The sequence below is a fragment of the Oreochromis aureus genome, linkage group 9 (assembly GCF_013358895.1).
Source record: "Oreochromis aureus strain Israel breed Guangdong linkage group 9, ZZ_aureus, whole genome shotgun sequence".
In the NCBI taxonomy this organism is placed as follows: Eukaryota; Metazoa; Chordata; class Actinopteri; order Cichliformes; family Cichlidae; genus Oreochromis; species Oreochromis aureus.
The window spans coordinates 20799308-20818461 of NC_052950.1; the positions used below are offsets into that span (position 1 = coordinate 20799308).

General features: G+C 39.6%; 1 protein-coding gene across 1 annotated transcript in view; it reads left to right on the plus strand.

Annotated features, from left to right (window-relative positions):
- The window catches only part of malrd1 (MAM and LDL receptor class A domain containing 1), a 61771-nt gene that overhangs the window by 6798 nt on the left and 35819 nt on the right, over positions 1-19154 (plus strand). Inside the window, exons 3-15 of the mRNA XM_039617277.1 lie at positions 20-151; positions 2139-2291; positions 4960-5065; positions 5599-5966; positions 6733-7166; positions 9596-9683; positions 9762-9941; positions 10030-10186; positions 11561-11717; positions 11831-11941; positions 13269-13482; positions 13586-13833; positions 16356-16644. Of these exons, the coding sequence (XP_039473211.1) occupies positions 20-151; positions 2139-2291; positions 4960-5065; positions 5599-5966; positions 6733-7166; positions 9596-9683; positions 9762-9941; positions 10030-10186; positions 11561-11717; positions 11831-11941; positions 13269-13482; positions 13586-13833; positions 16356-16644 (2637 nt within the window). The remainder of the gene's footprint in view (positions 1-19; positions 152-2138; positions 2292-4959; positions 5066-5598; positions 5967-6732; positions 7167-9595; positions 9684-9761; positions 9942-10029; positions 10187-11560; positions 11718-11830; positions 11942-13268; positions 13483-13585; positions 13834-16355; positions 16645-19154) is intronic.

Here is a 19154-nt window from a genome sequence, read left to right on the forward strand (position 1 = left end):
TTACTGGTCCTTCTTATAGGGAGGAGGGTGTCCTCTCCTCCTGCCTGCCCACCCTCGTGGTTCGTCTGCGATGATGGGGAGTGTGTCGAGGAGAGCAAAGTGTGTGACTTCACCCCGCATTGTTCCTCTGGAGAGGATGAAGCCAGCTGCCGTAAGGATCTTATTTCTGAGTTCACACATGAAAACAAACCACTGGTATGCTCGACTGAGCGACAGGCAGCATGAATTCCTCTTATTATATTATATTATTACCTTTAGTTAAATATGATTTATATATTTTGTAATCATCTGATCCCACATTCACATTTTAAGCTTCACAGTTGTATCGAACGAGTTTGTGTTGTTTTTACATGATATACTTCTTATTAAATGAAAAGAAACCCACAAAATTATCATCCAAAAATTATAAATATTTCAGTTCAAACAGCACTGTGCAAATTTCTTTATTCACCACTCATTTCTTTATATTTTGCTTCCAAGAAACCAGACTTTCTCTTGAGCAACAGCTCTTCAGGCTTTCCGAAGGTCTCAGAGTTTTTCTCACTCTCATTCGTTTGTAGTCAAGTTCTTATACTTGAACAAATTCTGGGGAGTTTTAAAAAACTTGTTAAGCCACTTAACACAGACCTATGAATTATTCAATTTTTCAATTTTTCATTAACCACTCACCTAACTCATAGGAGGAACCAGTATTGTGTCTGCACATAACTTAGCAAAGAACCTGTTTTAAATTGCTTCTTTGGTCACTTTGCTATTAGCAGTCTGTTAAAAAAAAAAAAAATCCAAAGATAACACAGTTTCAAAGGCATAAAAAAGGATTTTTGCAACTTAAGGTGTTTCCCAACAAACTATTTGCTGAAAAATCTGTGCAGCGTGTCCTAAAAAATTTGAGGAAACTGGACAAGTGAAGGACAAAAGAAGAAGCCGATCCAGCAACTGTTCATGGAAGCTTCATCAGAAATAGTTTTAGTGGAAGGTTGGCTGTGAAGATGCAACTCTTAAGGTAGCGAAATTAGGAGAAAACACTGGAGTATGTCAAATTACACAAGGCTTATTTTAAAGCTTGAACATTTTCGGTTCAAATCATCACAGTGAGTGTCAACAACAGGGTGGAGAATCTGCCATGGTGTGGGACTGCATTTATACCAGTAGTTTCTGGCCTTGTCTAAAATGGTGGATTTATGAAAGAAGAAAACTACACTCAGATTTGGATACAACATGCAGTAGCACACGGAAAGCATTTGATCGACAACAGTTGAAATTTTCATTGTGACAATGATCCCTGATACACTGGCAGTGCAGTCAAAGCATACCTGGACAGAAAACACACAATAGCACACTATTAATCATGGATTGGCCTCCCCAGACCGCAACATTATTAAAGCAGTGTGAGATCATCTTGACAGAGAAGAGAATAAAAAAGCAGCTGTGTGTTTGCACATTTCGCCACAGCTATTTCCCATTTTTCTAGCAAAAATATAAAGAAAAGAGTGACTCAAAACTTTTTCACAAAGCTAACACAGTGACTTGTTGTATTATCTCCCAGATAATACAACAATCTTCTATAATGGTACCAACAGCAGACCTACAGTAACCACTGGATGCCAGAGGCAACACAAGAAAACAGACGGAGAAAACAGATTGGAAATGGTTTAAAACGTGGCTCATAAGAAAGAGAACCTGGCAACTGAGTGGGGAAACAGCAGGGATATATGGGAAGACTTATTGGTGGCAGGTGGTTCACAAAACAGGTGGAGAAGTAAAACTGAAATTCATCAGAACTTCTCGTTTTAAACTGTGGCCTCCAGTTTTCTTATTGTAAGTTTAATCTTTGGGAAATCATGTTGTTTAATGCAGAAGCTTTTTTTTTTAAAGTTAAATCCATTCAAATGATTAATCTAGGTATTAAAAATCTCACTCTGCAGTAAAACTTGGGATTAAGTTTGTATTATTGACCTTTTACTCATAATTTGACAAAGCATGCTCATTTCAAGGCCCAGTAGAGTCTCTAGAACACTAAAGTCTGATAAATCTCCTGGGAAACATCATGGGATGCAGCTGAAAATCAGCTGTTAATGTTAATTTCACATCCAAGTCTTACCTTTATGTAACTTTGTCCTTTATCTCAACATTTTTAGCCTCCGAGTGTGACTTTAAGAGTGATTCTTGTGGCTGGTACGAGCTTACCCTCGGCGATGGCTTTGACTGGGTCAGGGGCTCGTCGATGGAGGTACCTCCAGACTACTATGGTCGCCCACCACCACTGGACCACTCCACGAACAGCACTGAAGGTAAGGGAAACACACCACAAATCTGCTGTAGCAATGCCACCATGTGAGACATGAAGCCAGTGAGAAGGAGAATGGAAATGTGGTAAGCCGATAACGTGATTTCACTGGATTCTAGCCAGAAAAAAAGATAATATTATCCACTGATTAAATTGAGGTTTTGTGGAAGAAAATTCTCGCGCTGTCTTTTGTAAGATAAGCACCTCATGGAGAAACGCTTCCTCAGCCGTCTGAATAATAGAAAGGAAATCGACATATGCTTGTACCCATTATGCATATTAACATTATTTATAGAAATAAACAAGACTCTGCAGAGGTCTATTCTAAGTTTATGTAGCACAACATGCAACTGTATTTTTATGCCTCATCACATCTTCTTCCCTGAAGAGAATTAAGTCTATAGGGATGGATTTTAAAAGCAGTCTTCTTGAAGTCGGACTCCACGCAGGCACCATCTGTTGTTGTTCTCACGTAGGCTGTGTGAAGATGCTGTGAAAAAACTGCTCTGTAAGGTGGCTGTGCAGACTCTAAACTAAAGCTTTGTGAAATAATGACACACATCCTGGTGGGAGCATCTGTTTGAGGATGTAGATGACTGTGACCGCTCAAAGACTTATCTCGGGTGTGACAATGCGCAGGTATGTGGTGTGTTCAAAGAGTGATTATTTGGCAGTGGGACACCTTATATGAGCCAAGAAAACATTTCAACTTCATCACACCACCGCCTCAAGCTGTACAGCATTAGACAGAATGGTTTCACCAGCCTATTCAAGCTGTTTGTGCCTTTCTAGACTTTTCAAACATGAGAACCACCAACGCTTTGCTCTGCAAAGATAAATACTGCATCTCTTATTCCAGTCTTCTATACTCTAAATATTTGTAATGTATTAGTAAGAAAGGAATCTGATTTATATTAGACTATGCAAAAGATGGACACCATTACATCATCTATTAGTTATGAAAGTCCTGTTTATCAAGTCTCAGAGTGAGTGTTTTGGCCTTTATGTTTATGTTTTTCATGGTTTTACTTGGTTTCTTCCATATTTTAAAACCTCACATTTTGCTGTTTCTCATGGGAAATCGCCATAATTTGCATTACTTTCAAACTTTAATATGAATAACTAATTCATGCATCCATCCATACATACAATTTCAGCCCATCTGTATCCACAACCTGGCAAGCCATACCTAATAATCCAGTTAAACATGTGTGTTTGAAACCAATGATATGAAGTGCTTTTTAGATTTTAATTTACTTAGAGAAGCATAGTAAATAACTTTTCTGTTATAATTTGTCATTAAAAATGAGAAACTTTTAGCTGCTATCTCATTTCCCAATGGATCACCACAGCAGATGGATCCATGTGTTTGATTTGGCACAGATTTTACACCAGAAGTCTTTCCTGACACAACCCTCCCATTGATCAGACCATTAGGAGTACAGGAGCTTGTGATCTCTTCTCTTAAATAGGTAAAGAAAGATTTGTTGAGGGAATTTTACAGAAATTTGTAGAAATGTTTAATTGATTTCATGAAGGAAAAAATTAGAAGTCACTTGGAAACGCTTAACAGAAAATGTAAAAAAAAAAATGGGATAGCTCAGATAGAGAAGGTCAACTACTAATCTGAAGGTTGGTGGTTTAATCCCCGGCTGCTTCAGTCTGCATGCAAAATATCCTTTTGAAGGATACTAATCCCAAGTTGAATGAGTCAGTGTGAGAGTAGAAAGAACTTGCTTGTATGAACTGAATAGTTGTGAACGTTTGAATGACATAAGTTGTATAAAGTCCTTTGAGTGCTCAGGTAGAGTAGAAAAGCTCTATATAAGAACCATTCCATTTACCAAACTAATCATTACAACACTTCACAAAAATGACGAGGACATTATCTGTTCAAGTACTCAAAGGTCAGCGTCACTGTTCTGCAGCACTTATTTTTAATCACCAAGGAGAGACTGTGACCATATTTCACAGTTGGTCTGGTCCAGAGTAAGTGACACTAATCTTTGACGTCCCACTTATTAAATATCTTCAAGCTCTTAATTACAGCATGTTGTTTTAAGTAGTTGGCTGAAGCATAAACAACAGCACTGCTGTATTATTATAGCCACTATGTGGTCTTTTTTGTTGTTGCACATTTGGTAAGAAAGAAAAGCAAGAACCTGAACTAGAGTCAAGTTAAAGAACTTTTCTATTCAGAGCCTACTTGCAGTTATCTTCCAGCTGAAAACATGGACTTCTTTCTTCTCAGCTGTATTATTATTATTATTATTGTGCTGTTTGCAGAACAGCATGATTTTCTGATTTGTGTGAACGCCGCTGCACTGACCTGCCGTTTCTATATTTTGCTCCTGGCTGTTGGCCAGAAAGCCAACCTGTGTGAGCCACAACATCTTGCTCTGTGCTGAAACTTAAAAGAAGAAGATATGTCATTTCTTTTACACTAGACATTGTATTTCACAGACATCCCAAAGGAAACACAGATAAACTAGACCGGTAAGGGAGCAAAAACAACAACAACAACGTGGGAAGATGTTTAACTAAAAGAACTTCCATAAGAGTTTCTGGTCAGTGACTCACTGACTGTCTGGTGAAGCAAGTTGTTTACAGAACTTTAAAAAAAAGTAGATGCTGAATATGATTTGAATAGTAATTGTCATTTCTCATTGCAGGTCACTTCATGTTTATATTCAAGAACAGCAGCAGTCTGTATCCAAATGCTGTTCTCCGAGGACCGCGGTTCCAACAATCGGCTGCTGCCTGCACACTGACCTTCTGGTTAGAGTCACACTACTTTAAAGCCAGCACATCACAACCACTCTTCATTTCTTTGTCAAGCCCACAAAGTAGTTTGACATGATTCATTGCCATAAAAACAGAATTGTTACATCTATAGATTCACGCTTTTCCACTTGCTGTCTCTCTGCTTTCTACTACTTGTTTGATCTCGCTCTTACCTGCACTCATCATTTTACCTGTCTCAGTTTTGCACTCTAAGCATATCTCTTCTTTCACAATCACACACAATAAGAAGTATCTGAATCTGTCCTGTTCTGACAGTTTTATGGCCCCTGAAGGTTTATGTCTAATAACAGATTATAGTTTTCCCCTGGGTGATTGGAGAAGTTCTCCAGGCAGGAAGCAGGAGCTTTATAAATGTTCATTTTTTCTTCAGTGTCCTCAGGTATTATGTCCAATGAGTATTTTCACTACAGTATGTGTATGAAGGCAAAGGTTTCAGGTATAGCACGAGGGAATGCATCCATTCAAAATTAAAATTTTGTCTTCCATCACTGTCTTATTCCCCTCAGGCATTATAATTCAGGCATATCTGTGGGAGCTGCTGACATGTCACTTCGAATCGAAGGAGTTGAAAACCACACTGTCATATGGAGAACATTGTACGACCAAGGACCCCACTGGAATCAGGTCACCGTACAGCTGGGACGCATCACCCAGCCTTTCCAGATCTCCCTGGCTAAAATCAGCCTCGGCGTGTTCGATGGAGTCGCCGCTCTAGACGATATCACTTTCAAGAACTGCTCTCTGCCTCCGGCGGTAGCTGAGTGCCCACCCCACACACATTTCCACTGCATGCACACCAAGGCATGTGTGGAGCATCTGCAGCTCTGTGACCTTGTGGATGACTGTGGGGATGGATCAGATGAGGCAGGATGTTGTGAGTGTCTTTGATGTTTGTTCTGGATCAAAAGTCATAGTGTTGCATCAGTGTAGCTTGTTGAGATGAAGCTACTTTATTTAATTTCACATGCAACAGACTTGCAATAGTCCTGGTTTATAAATGCAGAAATAATAAACAAGTTTAATCTGAGGCATTCAGCTCATAAAAATATCTGCTTCTCCTTCCAAGAGGACTATATTCTTTGGTGGAGGACGTGTTCAGATATTTTACATAAAGCTGCTCATCTCTAATTTCACACATTAAAATCTGTTTGCAGGTCCTTGGTAGCGTTACTGCAGATATGAAAAAAGTTTTTAAAAGTTGCATAAAGCATTTTGAAGCTCCTTATTTCTGCTTAGCGCTACATTAGCTGCTGCTGCTGCTGTGTTAAAGCAGTAGATCTGAAATGGCACTATCTGTGGCGAAGTTAAATTGTGGGTAAAATGTAGCCATACATTCTCAAGTTCTGCTTGTAGACTGTATATGAAATTATTTATTATTTTCATGTGTGGCCAGTAGACTCTGCTGCACTGATTCTGGCACTTTGTGTGTTTATCAATGTTTATCAATGTCAGTCTGGAAAATTTAAGTTTTCTTCAGGGTTGATAAATACAATTAAATAGACAAAGACAACTTTTGTAGTTTTGCCCCTGTGCACTACTAGAGTGGATTTTAAATCAAGCAATCAAGATGTTGATTGCTTTTTATTGCTTTATATTGTTGTAGTTTTGTCTGTAGTGAATTTCTCTCTCATGTCTCACAGCTCCAGAGCTGCAGTGTGACTTTGAACATGGGCTGTGTAACTGGAAACAGGAACAGACTGGAGAAGATGTTTTTGACTGGACCATCTACCAAGGCCCGACTCCATCCTTTAAGACAGGCCCTATGAAGGACCACACATTGGGCACCGTCTATGGCCACTACCTCTACATTGAGGCGTCTGCCCCTCAGGAGTTCAAAGACACGGCGGTGTTGCTCAGTCCAGTCTTCAAACCCACCCGGCACAATAGCACGTCGTACAACCACTGTGCTTTCCGCTTCCATTACCACATGTTTGGAAAATATGTGTTCTACCTGGCGGTGTACTTGAGGACCACTGCTACAGGCCGTGGCCAGATTCTGTGGGTGAAATATGGAAATCAAGGAGACCTCTGGCACAGGAAGACTCTTTACCTCAGCAGTGCTCAGCCTTTCCAGGTTAGCTAATGGTAGCATTTACATAGACATCATTATAAAGCAGTGTGGCATTTTCAGTGAGGTATTTATTGTTTTATGTGGGATTTTTCTTGGATGTTTTAACCTTTAAGCATCATTTTAAGAGCATAATTGGTAAAACATGTGATGAGCTCTATTTAATCTGTGACTGTTGTTTTAAAAAACTGACTTTCAGATAGTACACTCAATACATGGCAAAATGAAAATACAGAAATAAGAAGAAAATATCTCAAAGCTCTGCTTACACAGTGGTTAAGATATAACTCTTAGGTAAACCCTGTGATATTACAGTCTTGACATCCCACTGTGAGTCATTTGCTTTTGGCTCCTTTGTGTAATCAAAGTAGATATGCACACATAAGCTCTAGGTAAACACAGTTCCCTTTGGAGACGACGCTGAGACATTAGTGAAGCAAAGCGTCTGCATGGAGTGCACTCCACCATTGCGTGATGAAGATCCATTTAATAGCTTCACTGCTCAACATCGATCCCTCAAGATGGATGTTCTGTTGTCATTACTCATGAGTGAGTATAACTTGACAGGCAGTTAAAGACTTTTGCTCTGCTATGGCATTGAAAACAGGAACGCTGTGTGTCAAGTTAATTGACTGCAGAAAGGGTAAAAGTGGGGGAAAAACAGACACTGATGAATTAAATTCAAATTCAGAGTGATCCATTTGCTCAAGTGCAGGCAAAGTGCCATGAAATGACAAACTCTAATAACCGGGCATCTGAATAGTCAGTTGTGCCAAATTCATCCTTTTACATTTCCATTAAGAGTTAATGTGGTCAATGTAAGAACAAAAAGACATGCATTATTGCATTTCCTGCTTAAATCATCCCAGTGTGATAATATGAAAACTTAAACTATTAAGGTGCCTTATTCTGCACGTATGTAGTACCTTATAGAGGCAAAATTATCTGTAAAAACATTTCCATACTTATCACATTCAAGCTGTTTTCTTTTTAAAACCTGATAAGAATCTTTGTATTCGAGTATTTCTAAATGATACTTCCCTTTTTGGCCGTCACAAGCACTCAAGTGACTGCTGACAAAACATCTCTGAGAAAATTGTTTAAAAAAGGGGAAACACACATATAACCTGGATAACTGAATGCTTTCTATAAGAAAATTTTAAGTCAATAATTAAATGAAGAAATATGTGTCTAATTTATTGGCATTTCAGCAGTTTTAGATAAAGGAGGCTTTTGCCAAGTATTGATAATTGTTCATTTGCATTATTGAGCCACTAATATATTGAATCAAGCTGTCCATTCTAGGTGCCAACATGTTACATTAGCAGAAGGTGAACTAGCTCCCCTGTGACAATCAAGCCTTAAGCTACATCTCAAACTTTCTGTTTTTCAGGGACTGTCGGGAATATATAATCTTTTTTTTGCTTTGAACTTAATTAGCTAAATGTGTATTCCCTGACCAGTTGGTTAGTGGTTGCAGGGGGTTGCTGTATTGCAACACAAACCTCCATGTAAACTTGCTTTGGTTGCTAGCAGATTGCTGCTGCCACTCAAAAATTTAACAATTAGTGCCTTACTGTTGTCTGAGGAGCTTAGAAAGAAAAGCGTCCGGACTTCTTTAAGTTTCTTGAAGACGTTTCAACCTGTCATCCAAGAAGCTTCAGTTCTAAGAGCAATTGGTGGAGAGTCCCAGATTTTTAAGCCATATTGGGAATGTCCCTAAAAGGGTCGTGGACCAACTATTGATCCTCTGCCTAATCACACGAGCCAAGGTTGTGGGTAACGATCAGCCAAGGTTTCAGGTGAGCCCATTGTGAGACCTTGCCCCAACCTATCATGTGACTAACCCTAAGTCGCACAAAAGGCTTGTAGGATTAGGCAGAGGATCAATCGCGAGGTGATTTCCGGTGCACCACTATGTACCTCATTGTGACCAGTTTCACATTGTCAGCTAGTCCCTAGGCCTGTGTGCCTGAGGCCTTACTGAACAAACACACAAAGCTAATGTTAGCGAATTTTCATCATGTTGCTCAGACTGAAGGTGATATGATTAAACATTAAAAAAAAGCTTTTTTTAATGTTTCTTCTGATGTTTCTTCTGTAAAACTTTGAGTGTGTGTAATCTGTCTGTGTGCAATCTTCTCTCTAACAGAGAATTTTTACTTACACCATCATATAGCTATCTAAATTGGGCTAACTTCAGTAGATATTAGCAAGGTAACGGAGATTGTTATGACTGAACCAAAAGGTTATATGAAAATTTTCGAAATAACCTGAAGTGTCCCAGCAGATGTACTTAATTACAAAGTCCTGACTTCCCTTTTAATTGGTTCCCAATTTAACACACCAGCAGCTACAGCTATTACTGTTAAAAGCTTTGGACGGACTTTATGCGCTAACTCGTCGACTGAATATGCCGTGTGTTTCTTTCCCAGATTTTGATTCAAGGTACAGTTGGAGATGATTTTACTGGAGACATTGCTATTGATGACCTTTCCTTCCTCAACTGTGAGCCTTATGAAGGTAAATGATTACAACACAAAACTGCACAGTGAAATTCTGTTTCCAGTGTTAGTTATTTTCTGCTGTCTCTTGCTCTAGGAGAGCTCCCCATACTGAATAATACAACTCCAGCAGTGACGACTCCAGCCCCCACAGTTCAGCCCAACATGTGCCATAATGGAGAGTTTCCTTGTGGGACATATGGGGAGTGCGTTCCCTTCAGTCAAGTGTGCGACTTTAGATATGATTGCTCTGATGGATCAGATGAAATAAGTTGCGGTAAAACATTTAAAAGGCTTTAACTATTGCATTATCAGTCTTCTTAAATGTTTTTGTGACATTTTTTTTTATATTCCCTCTTTTCCAGTGAAGGAAAGCTGTGATTTTGAAGGAGGTGACACTTGTGGGTGGAAGATTGTCAAACCCTCTTTCATACTAAATCACTCGTTTCGCTGGTCATGTGACCAAGGGGAGAGCAATCATTATGGAGAGGAGTACCACCGTCCTACTAATGACCACACCCTGTAAGCACCTACCTACGAGTTGTTGTTTTCTTCAGTATTATTGTTCATTTTGAAACCTTTATAATACCTTTCAGCACTGATACTTCCTACCAAAACGTGCAAGCTGCCCATACCATGTGCACTTAGGCACCTCCATACCATCAGAGATGCTGGCTTTTGAACTGAACGCTGATAGCATGTTGGAAGGGCTTTCTTCTCCACAGCGTCCGGGATTACCAACAAGATTGTTTCATTTGTATATAGAATACTTTCCCACTGTGAAACAGTCAATTTCAAATGATTCTTGGCCCACAGGACACGACGGCACTTCTGGAGCATGTTTAAATATGGCTTTTTTTTTTGCAGCTTTAGTTCGCATGTTAACCATCAGTGGTTTCTGGAAGTGTTCCTGGGCCCATTTAGTAATGTCAGTGACACAATCATGCCGATGAGTGTTGCAGTGTTGTCTGAGGGACGGAACACCACGGGCATCCAATAAAGGTCTTCAGCCTTGTCCCTTACACACAGAGACATTTCCAGTTTCTCTGAATCTTTTGATGATTTTATGCACTGTAGACGATGACAGTTGCAAAGCCTCTGCAATTTGACGCTGAGGAACACCTTCTTACGCACTCTTTCACAGATCTCTGCCCATCTTTACTTCTGAGAGACTCTCTAAGACATCCCTTTTATAGCTAATCATGTTATAGACCTGACACCAATTAAATTAATTAATTGCTAGATGTTCTCCCAGCTGGTGTTTTTGAACTTTCTTACTTCTTCAGCGATTTATTTCCTCTGTGAAAATGTAACAATCTACAAAAAATACAGACAGCAGCCAGTGGTACCCCTCAGCCTCCTGGTAGATACAGCTATTGCATCAATTGAAAAATCCTACATGACTTCGTTCTCGAGTTATCGCATTCACCAGATTCTCGTCCTCGAGATTTTTAGCAGAAACCCCAACAGTATAAATTTGAAAGTCCTACATCGCCTCTTTCTTGCATTCGTATTTGTATTGCATCTCGTATTGCATTCACAAACGTGGGTGTTCACCTTTCCTCCTTGCCTGGCAGGGCAATACCAATATCCCATCAGCCGTTTAGGCCTGAAGGGTAAAAATCATAAACGAATATTTCCCAAAAGAAATGCCAAGAAATCGCAAATGGGTTGTTTCCTTTAAGACAAATGTTTTACTGAAAAAAGCATATATTTTTACACTATACTACACTAAATTAAAATACAGTTGTCAGTTCCAGTGCAGAGCCCTTTCTCAGTATATCCAAGGCACTCAGGCTAAAGACATTACTAAAGCTGATTTAACTCCTCATTTCCGTCTCAGATCCGCAGCTGAATTTGAGATCTTATTCTGTATTCCTGATATTCCTCTGATAGCAACAGCTCCAAGGGGTGGTATATGTATGCAGACAGTTCAAACGGTGGATACGGTCAGACCACTGACCTCCAGACTCCTGTCATCTCCTCCACTGGGCCGCAGTGCACCCTGGTCTTCTGGTACCACATGAGGGGCTTCACCGTGGGAACACTGCAGGTAAAGAGAGAAGACACACTCAGCTGGAGAAGACAGATCATTTCTGTGTATGGGGTCTCATCCAAATTGAGTCATGGAAATATTCATATCTATTGCTTTTCTGATGTCTGCAGGTGCTGCTGAAGCAAACAAACATCACTCATGAGGTTTGGACTGAGACTGGTAACCAAGGCAACAAATGGAGACGAGGAGAAGTGTTTTTGGGGTTATTGAGTAATGTCCAGGTCTGTTGCATAATTTTTCCCTAAGAAAACTAGTGAGATATCTAAATCAGTTTAATGGAATGAAATGGTTCATATCAACTTTTATATAAAAATAATATAAAATAGTCATTTTTAAACAATTTAGACATTTTATACAGTGGTATTTTTTATAATGATATACATTAAAAGTATAAAATGACAGAACAACAGCAGCAAAAGTGAAAGGGAAGCTTTACAAGACCTGCTATGATGTGTGAATTGGAGAGAGTGATACTGACAAAACCAACGAATCTGAGCTGGAGGTGGAGTTGAAGATGCTCAGATTTTCATCAGCAGCATCAAAAGGGCAGCTCAGGTTTAGCGGTTTGGAGATAAAGTTAGCGAGGCAGGGCAGAGATGTTTGGACATGTGCAGTAGAGTAGTGGATGTACTGGACAAAGGATATAGACGATGAAGCTGCCAGGCAGGAAGAAAAGAGGAAGACCACAGGATGTAGTAAAGAAGGATATGAAAAGAGTTGGTGCCACAGAAGAGGAGGCCAGGGTGAGATGAAGGCAGATGATTTGCTGTGGCGACCCAGTGAACTGCTGAAAGAAGAAAAGTAAATACAATATAAAACCTAAACCTAAACCCCAGTTTAAGTTGTACTACTATTGTACTACTTATCTTAATACTAACTTATTTTAACAAGCTCAGACTCTTTAAGACCCTGGTTGGCTGATGCAATGCCTATTAAAAAATATTCACTGGATGTTGGATGTTTCACCCTTTTATTGTTTTTAATAAGTAAAATCCTGGACAATATAATTTGGCTTTTTTTCTGACAAAAATTCATTCAAAATCATGTCAAAGTGAAAACGGAGTTTTACTAAAGAATGTAAATTATTTAAATTCCATTTAATTCTTCACAGCCACTTGACCTAAGACAATCTTTAGAGAAGTGCCTGTCCTTTCAAAACAAGAGATAATCAATGTCTTCATCTGAGGGGCAAAACTGCCACACCCAGATAAAAATACAGTGCCTGGTGGCTTGATTGCACCGGAGAAGTCATCCCACTGATACACATTAACCTTTGTCAGATCAGAGCTGATGGTACAATCAGCAGCTGAAAGGCCTTTTCACACCAAACCTTCAGAGCCCTTTTTGAGACTACAAGTGCCCTTTTCCTTTCCCCTCCGAGCACTTCATCAGCTGACTGCCGCTAGACACAGAATAACAAGACTCATTAGGACAGGGGCTATCGGCTCTTCTGTTTCCGTGGCTTGCCTGATAACATTAAGCATCGACCTTGCTCTCCAAAAATAGTGAGGACTCAGAGTTGATCCCGGGTCTGTTATTCTTTTTCAGGTGGTATTCTCTGCTAAACGAGGGATCAGCTACATGGGTGACTTGGTAATAGATGACGTCAGCTTCGTGGATTGCTCCCCTCCTCTTCCTTCAGACCAGCCTTGCACACCTGAGCAGTACACCTGTGCAAATGGCCACTGCATCCCTCAGGACAACCTGTGTGACTTCATCAACCACTGCGGGGACAGCTCAGACGAAAACCCCTACATCTGCCGTGAGGCCTCTTCTAATGTTTGACTAATGACTTTAAGTGGAAGATTAATTCTCTGATAAATGAACAGCCGTGATTGATTTCTTCTTTTATTGCCATCTTTCAGAGGGTTTTATTGAACGCTGCAGTTTTGAGTTTGACCTCTGTTCCTGGCGCCAGTGCCAAGAGGATGACTTTGATTGGAGGATCAAAGCCAGCAGCAGTCCAACCATTGGAACTGGGCCATCAACTGACCATACCCTGAGAAACTCCTCGGGACACTACCTCTACCTGGAAAGTTCATTTCCTCAGGAAGATGGCAGCACCGCTCGTATAATGGGACCCCTACTGAGCCGCAGGAGCTCAGAGTGCAAGGTCAGGTCAAGGTCAAAGGGCAGAATGTACGAGAATTATTAAAAATACAGTTAAATGAAGACACTAAAAAACACTTTACCACGGATTAAATTTTTAATTTCTGAGGTCATTAAAATTTGGCCGTTTCTATTGGTTTTGAGCTGGTAGGCTGGTTGGTAGGCAGGTGTGTCCTGGTACTAAGACCACTAACACAAATTCCATTTAACCCTAGGATGGATGGATGGATTATTTGAGCTATATAATAAAATACTGTATTTTTAATTAATATTATAAAATATACATTTTTTAACAATATATTAATAATCATCATGCCCTGTTGAGGCATGATGACAGGACGTCTAGGGATGTCCCTAGACGTCCTGTCATCTTTGGGTTTTGTGAGTCAGTGGATTCCTAATTAGATCTCTTAAGAAACATTGCTTTGTAACAACATGATTGATGTTATTCACATAATTGTCTGGGACTTGTGTATGCATACAAAGCACTGTGCAAAACTTTTGAACTGCAGCTGATTTCTACATATTTTGCTTCCAATCAGCAACTTTAAATGATTTCAAGCAATAGGTTCAAACTTCATGAAGATCTTTGGAAGTTTTTCTTTGGACATTGGCTGTTTTTCAACTTTATGCACTAATGCATAATTTATTCCCCTTTCTATTGTTGAATCTTTGAAAAATGCCAAAGATAACACCAACAAGATGATTCCCAAAGAGATAATAACTGAAAACTTGCCATCTTTTCGCATGGTGTGCAGTATGAGGAAACTGGACAGACGGAGGACAAATGAACAATTAACTGGTCTGAAAACCTATCTACAGCAGATAAATAGTATTTTTAAGTAATATCTTTAAGTAATAGGGGGAAAATATCCAACAAAGATCTGACAGAGAACCCGAGAGATGCCTTTTAGTCGATCCATCTACTGGCTGCTGAAGCTTTGCAGGTTTAAAGGTGTCAGTGGAAGGGGTCTTAAAGAAGGGAAACAGGAAGAAAAGGCTGAGGTATGCCAGATTACACGAAAACTGCACTGAAAATCAGTGAAAACAGGTCTGATGGAGTTATACATCCGGATTTGAAATTTTAGTTGAAATTGCCACCAATGTGCTTACAGTTCTTACAGTGATCTCTAAAACATAGTGGAGGCTCTATCATGATTTGGGGCTGTAGTGTTGAAGTGCACACTTCACTAAACCTCTACTTCTACCTTCAGTTTTCTTAGTAAAATATAAAGAAATAAAGGGTGGCTCGAGACCTTTGCACAGCAGTGTATAATATAATATATGTATGTTTGACTTTCAGTAGTAACTAATGTAAAATATATATATTTAATATATATAAGAAGAGCTAAACTCAGTGGTTTTGGTATATTCACACTATCAAGATTCAAGTTCAACTTTTTTGAAAATACACTCAGTAGCTGCTAAGAGCTAGCTGTAACTCAGTAACTCTAGTAAATCTAAAGCAGATGGTTAGCTTAGCTTAGCATAAAGAGGAGATGGAGATGAAAATAGTATTTTTTGTCTAGTCCTCAAACAAGTGTAAAGATGAGATGTACTTTTCATGCAAACCCAACCAGCTGCTGACTTTTGTTTCTTATTTATTTTAGAGATGAGTGGCAAACATGCATTAGGAAGGACACGAACATATTTCCTAAAATTAAGAAATTCCCGTTAGCTTGCAAGTTTTAGTCTTAAGAAATGAATTTTAAATATTGACCTTCTTGTTCTTACAATTAGAGCTGAAAACGTGATGCAACTAAACAGGCAATTAGCAACTGAGTGTGTATGCTTGGCAGTATGTGTGTGTCCTCCCAGCTGTCAGCCCGATGCTCTACCGGGAAATGATTTCTTGATTGACTGCCTGGTTTGCTCTGTGTGTCGTGTCTGTCTTATCCTGCTCCTGACCTGTCAATCAATCACACGGTTAGCAAAAAGGCTCCAATTAAACTGAAGGGAGGGCTGTGCTGTGGGGGAAATGAGAAATGCTCTCTCTGGCGAAAGAGAGAGGAAGGTGTGCTGCCAGAGCTCCTGAACAAGCCTCCATTTGGAGAGAAAGCCTATAAAATATACCGCTACCTCACTGATGTGTGATGGAGAAACACAATTTCTCTCTGTGCCTTAATAAAGGCTACGACTGAAGGGAAAAGCACATCGATCCAGTGACAGACCGAGTGGATTAAAACTTAATCACCTTAGCGTGCCTCTACTTTTTGTTTCTTTCCACAGTAGACCAATATAAGAAAAAGAAAAGAAGAGAACAAGTGGAATGTGGTATCAGTGCGTCAAGCAAGTGACTTTTGAAAGATCCAAGCCTATTATTAGAAATAGTACCAGTGTAGATATAGTAGCGAATGAATTATTTGACATCTACAGTAAGGATATTAGTCAAAACCATAATTTTTCACTATCCCCCCCCCCCCCCCCAAATTTAAAAGCTTCTAGGTTAGACATTAGAGTTACTAAACTATTGGTATCTTTATGCTATTTAAATTAACCCCTTTTTCATTTTCCTCCTTCTCTCAGATGCGTTTCTACTTCCACATGTCTGGAGATGGCATTGGGACTCTCAGTGTGTTCAGCAAAAGCGAAGGCCATCTCCATCTCCTCCTGACCCTGACGGGAGATCAGGGCAACTACTGGCAGATGAAGGAGATCCCGCTGAGCAGCTCTAGGGACTTCCAGGTCATGTTCGAGGGCAAGGTAGGCCGAAATCCAAAGGTTGAAATCTGCCTGGATGACATTACCTACTCTCCAGGATGTCTTCTCGCTTCCTCGGCTACATCGCCGGATAACACTCCTTCACCTCCTCCAGGTACACAGTTCATTGTTATTGGATATATGTTTCATTTGACCTTGGCTGTTTCTTTCCATGTTATTGTACACCCTCCAATCACTCACAAAAATATGAAAAACTGTAAGCTACCATAAACTATATAGTGCATATATTGCTTATAGTAAATAAACTAGAGCTTTCTATAAACCTCATCCCTCTCACAAACGTTTTACATCATGGTCTTCTCATGTGACATCACATATTGCTCAAGAGTTGTCTGCCATATTGTACCTGACACAACCACCAGACGTAAGGGGAAAAACATGTATTCCCTGACTGGTTCGTGAGTGGTTTTCTAATAAGAAAAGCAAACAGTAAATGCAGAATGTTCAAAGCATTTCCTTTGGTCACCAGCAGACTGCTGCTTTTCCTCAAAGTTTGAATCGAACACGTGGATTTGCCTGCAGCTACTCTATAAGCGGTAGAGCAACGGTGAAAGGTGTGACACAATCGAGATACAGAGATTGTTTGCCTTTAAAGTAAAAGTTACTTTTGATACTTGTTGACTGCAGCACTGAGGCACAACTTTTACTGAATCCTTGTAACTTTGCTGTTTCCCTGTTTCACCTATCAGGCGAAAAGTCTCAAAATCTGCAGTTGTAATAATGGTGGCGATCCTCTCTTGTTATAACTCAGCAAAACTGGGGTAAAAATGTTATAGCACCACAAGCTATACTGCAAATATTGCTAACATAATACGCTTATGACAAGAACTACTGTGCCATATTCATGAATACTGTAGTTTAGACTATTTCATAAGTGAAGGAAAGCATATCGTAAAGCATAAATCTCTTTCAAAGCACGTCTTACTGCATGCCATAGCAGCTGATTCCACTTTTGAAATTTGATCCCAGTTGGTTTACTGTCATAGTTTACACCAAAGTTCTAGAAAACAAGTGTCAGCACTCTCCAGCCATCTTGGTAACAGCTTCAGGCAGATATTTGGAGAGTTATTTTGAAGCCCCTGCCTAAATGAAGGCAGTAGTTTAATTTTTATGGATGTAGGAGCTGCACATGTACTATAGTAGTATACAGTGTCATCAATAAAACCTGTTGGTGTTATAGTTTAGTGAAAATTTGAACCTCCAACTTATATTTCTGTCATGTCAGCATGTCTGTGGCTCATCTTACCAGACTACCGAGCAAATGTCATATAAGTTATGTACAGAGAAAGCCCAGAAGACTATTTAATAAGCTTATCTACATCTTTACTATAACAACAAGTTGGTATTTCTGCCAAAACACAGTTAAAACAGCTCTGCTAAAAATCCTCTGCTGTGCATGTGCCAGTGCAACAAAACAAAAGGCTCAGTTTTTGGTCTCTATTGGCTCTTTGGGCACAGAGGTTTGACATTCACCATCTTTTCCATCATGTCAAATGCCTCCCCTGAAGAATGCATTAATATGGGCCTTCAAATTCCAGTGAGACATTAAATATATGTACTCTTACTAGATAAAAGTGGTGAACTCCGAGAGCTTCAGTGCAATATTAACTCAGGGGCCTGATCTCACAGTTGCAAGCACTTAAATTCATCAAGGCGCTCTCCTTGCCAAACAAGAGGTATTGCAATAAATGCCTGGCATGTTTGCTCTGCAGTCGAAATTAAAGGACTGCGTGTTTCTGCAAAAGACTGAATGACCAGACGAAGGCCAGAGTGTAGCAGGAAAAAGCTGTTTTTTTATTATTGCTTCTAAAAGACCCGGCTATTCTAATAATGACTTTTTAATTCCGCCGTGGCAGGGCGAATTCTGGGACTGTAGTCATTTTCTGTGAAAAGCTGTTTAACTGTTTCCCTCTAGGGCTGCTTTATATGAGGATTTTATCACAAAAGCTTAAAGATCACTGTCATTGAGGCAGAACGGAACAGCAGAGCCCCGAGTTCCCAATTAAATTATTTGGCGAATTTTCAGAAAAGATCTCACTAAGATGTCGATAACTACAGTTTTGATTACTTTCACCTTGATAGTTTGCTCATATGGGCAATCAGAGAATTAATAATGGCTCCTGGGTTATTATAACACCACCTTCATTTGGAGGTGAAAACTGGAGTTGATGAGGAATTGATTAAAATGAGTCTGAAGCTCAACCAATCCAGATTTAGAGCTCTTGAAAATAGAGGTGGCCTCTCAAACATGCTGGTTTTCTTTGGACTAACATTGTTAAATGTTGCACATTTCCCTTTTTAAGCTTTTCAATATCTTCGGTTTTCCGTTAGATACTCGTCTTAATTTAAATTACCTATATAAAACATTCCTTTCTTGTTTTTTTGAGCAATTCAACAGTAACATCCAGTTTAAGCTGGAGTTTTGCTGATATAAAAAAACAAGATGTTTTGAACTAAAACAAACAATCTAAGGAGAAATACTCTGAAACGTTTGCGGGGCTGAAGCTCTGACCAAAGCGAACCCATCATAGTTTGAATTTTAGACTAGGGAGATGTTCAGCAAGTAGAAGTTCCTCTGCATCCCTTGCATTTTTTATGAGTGAA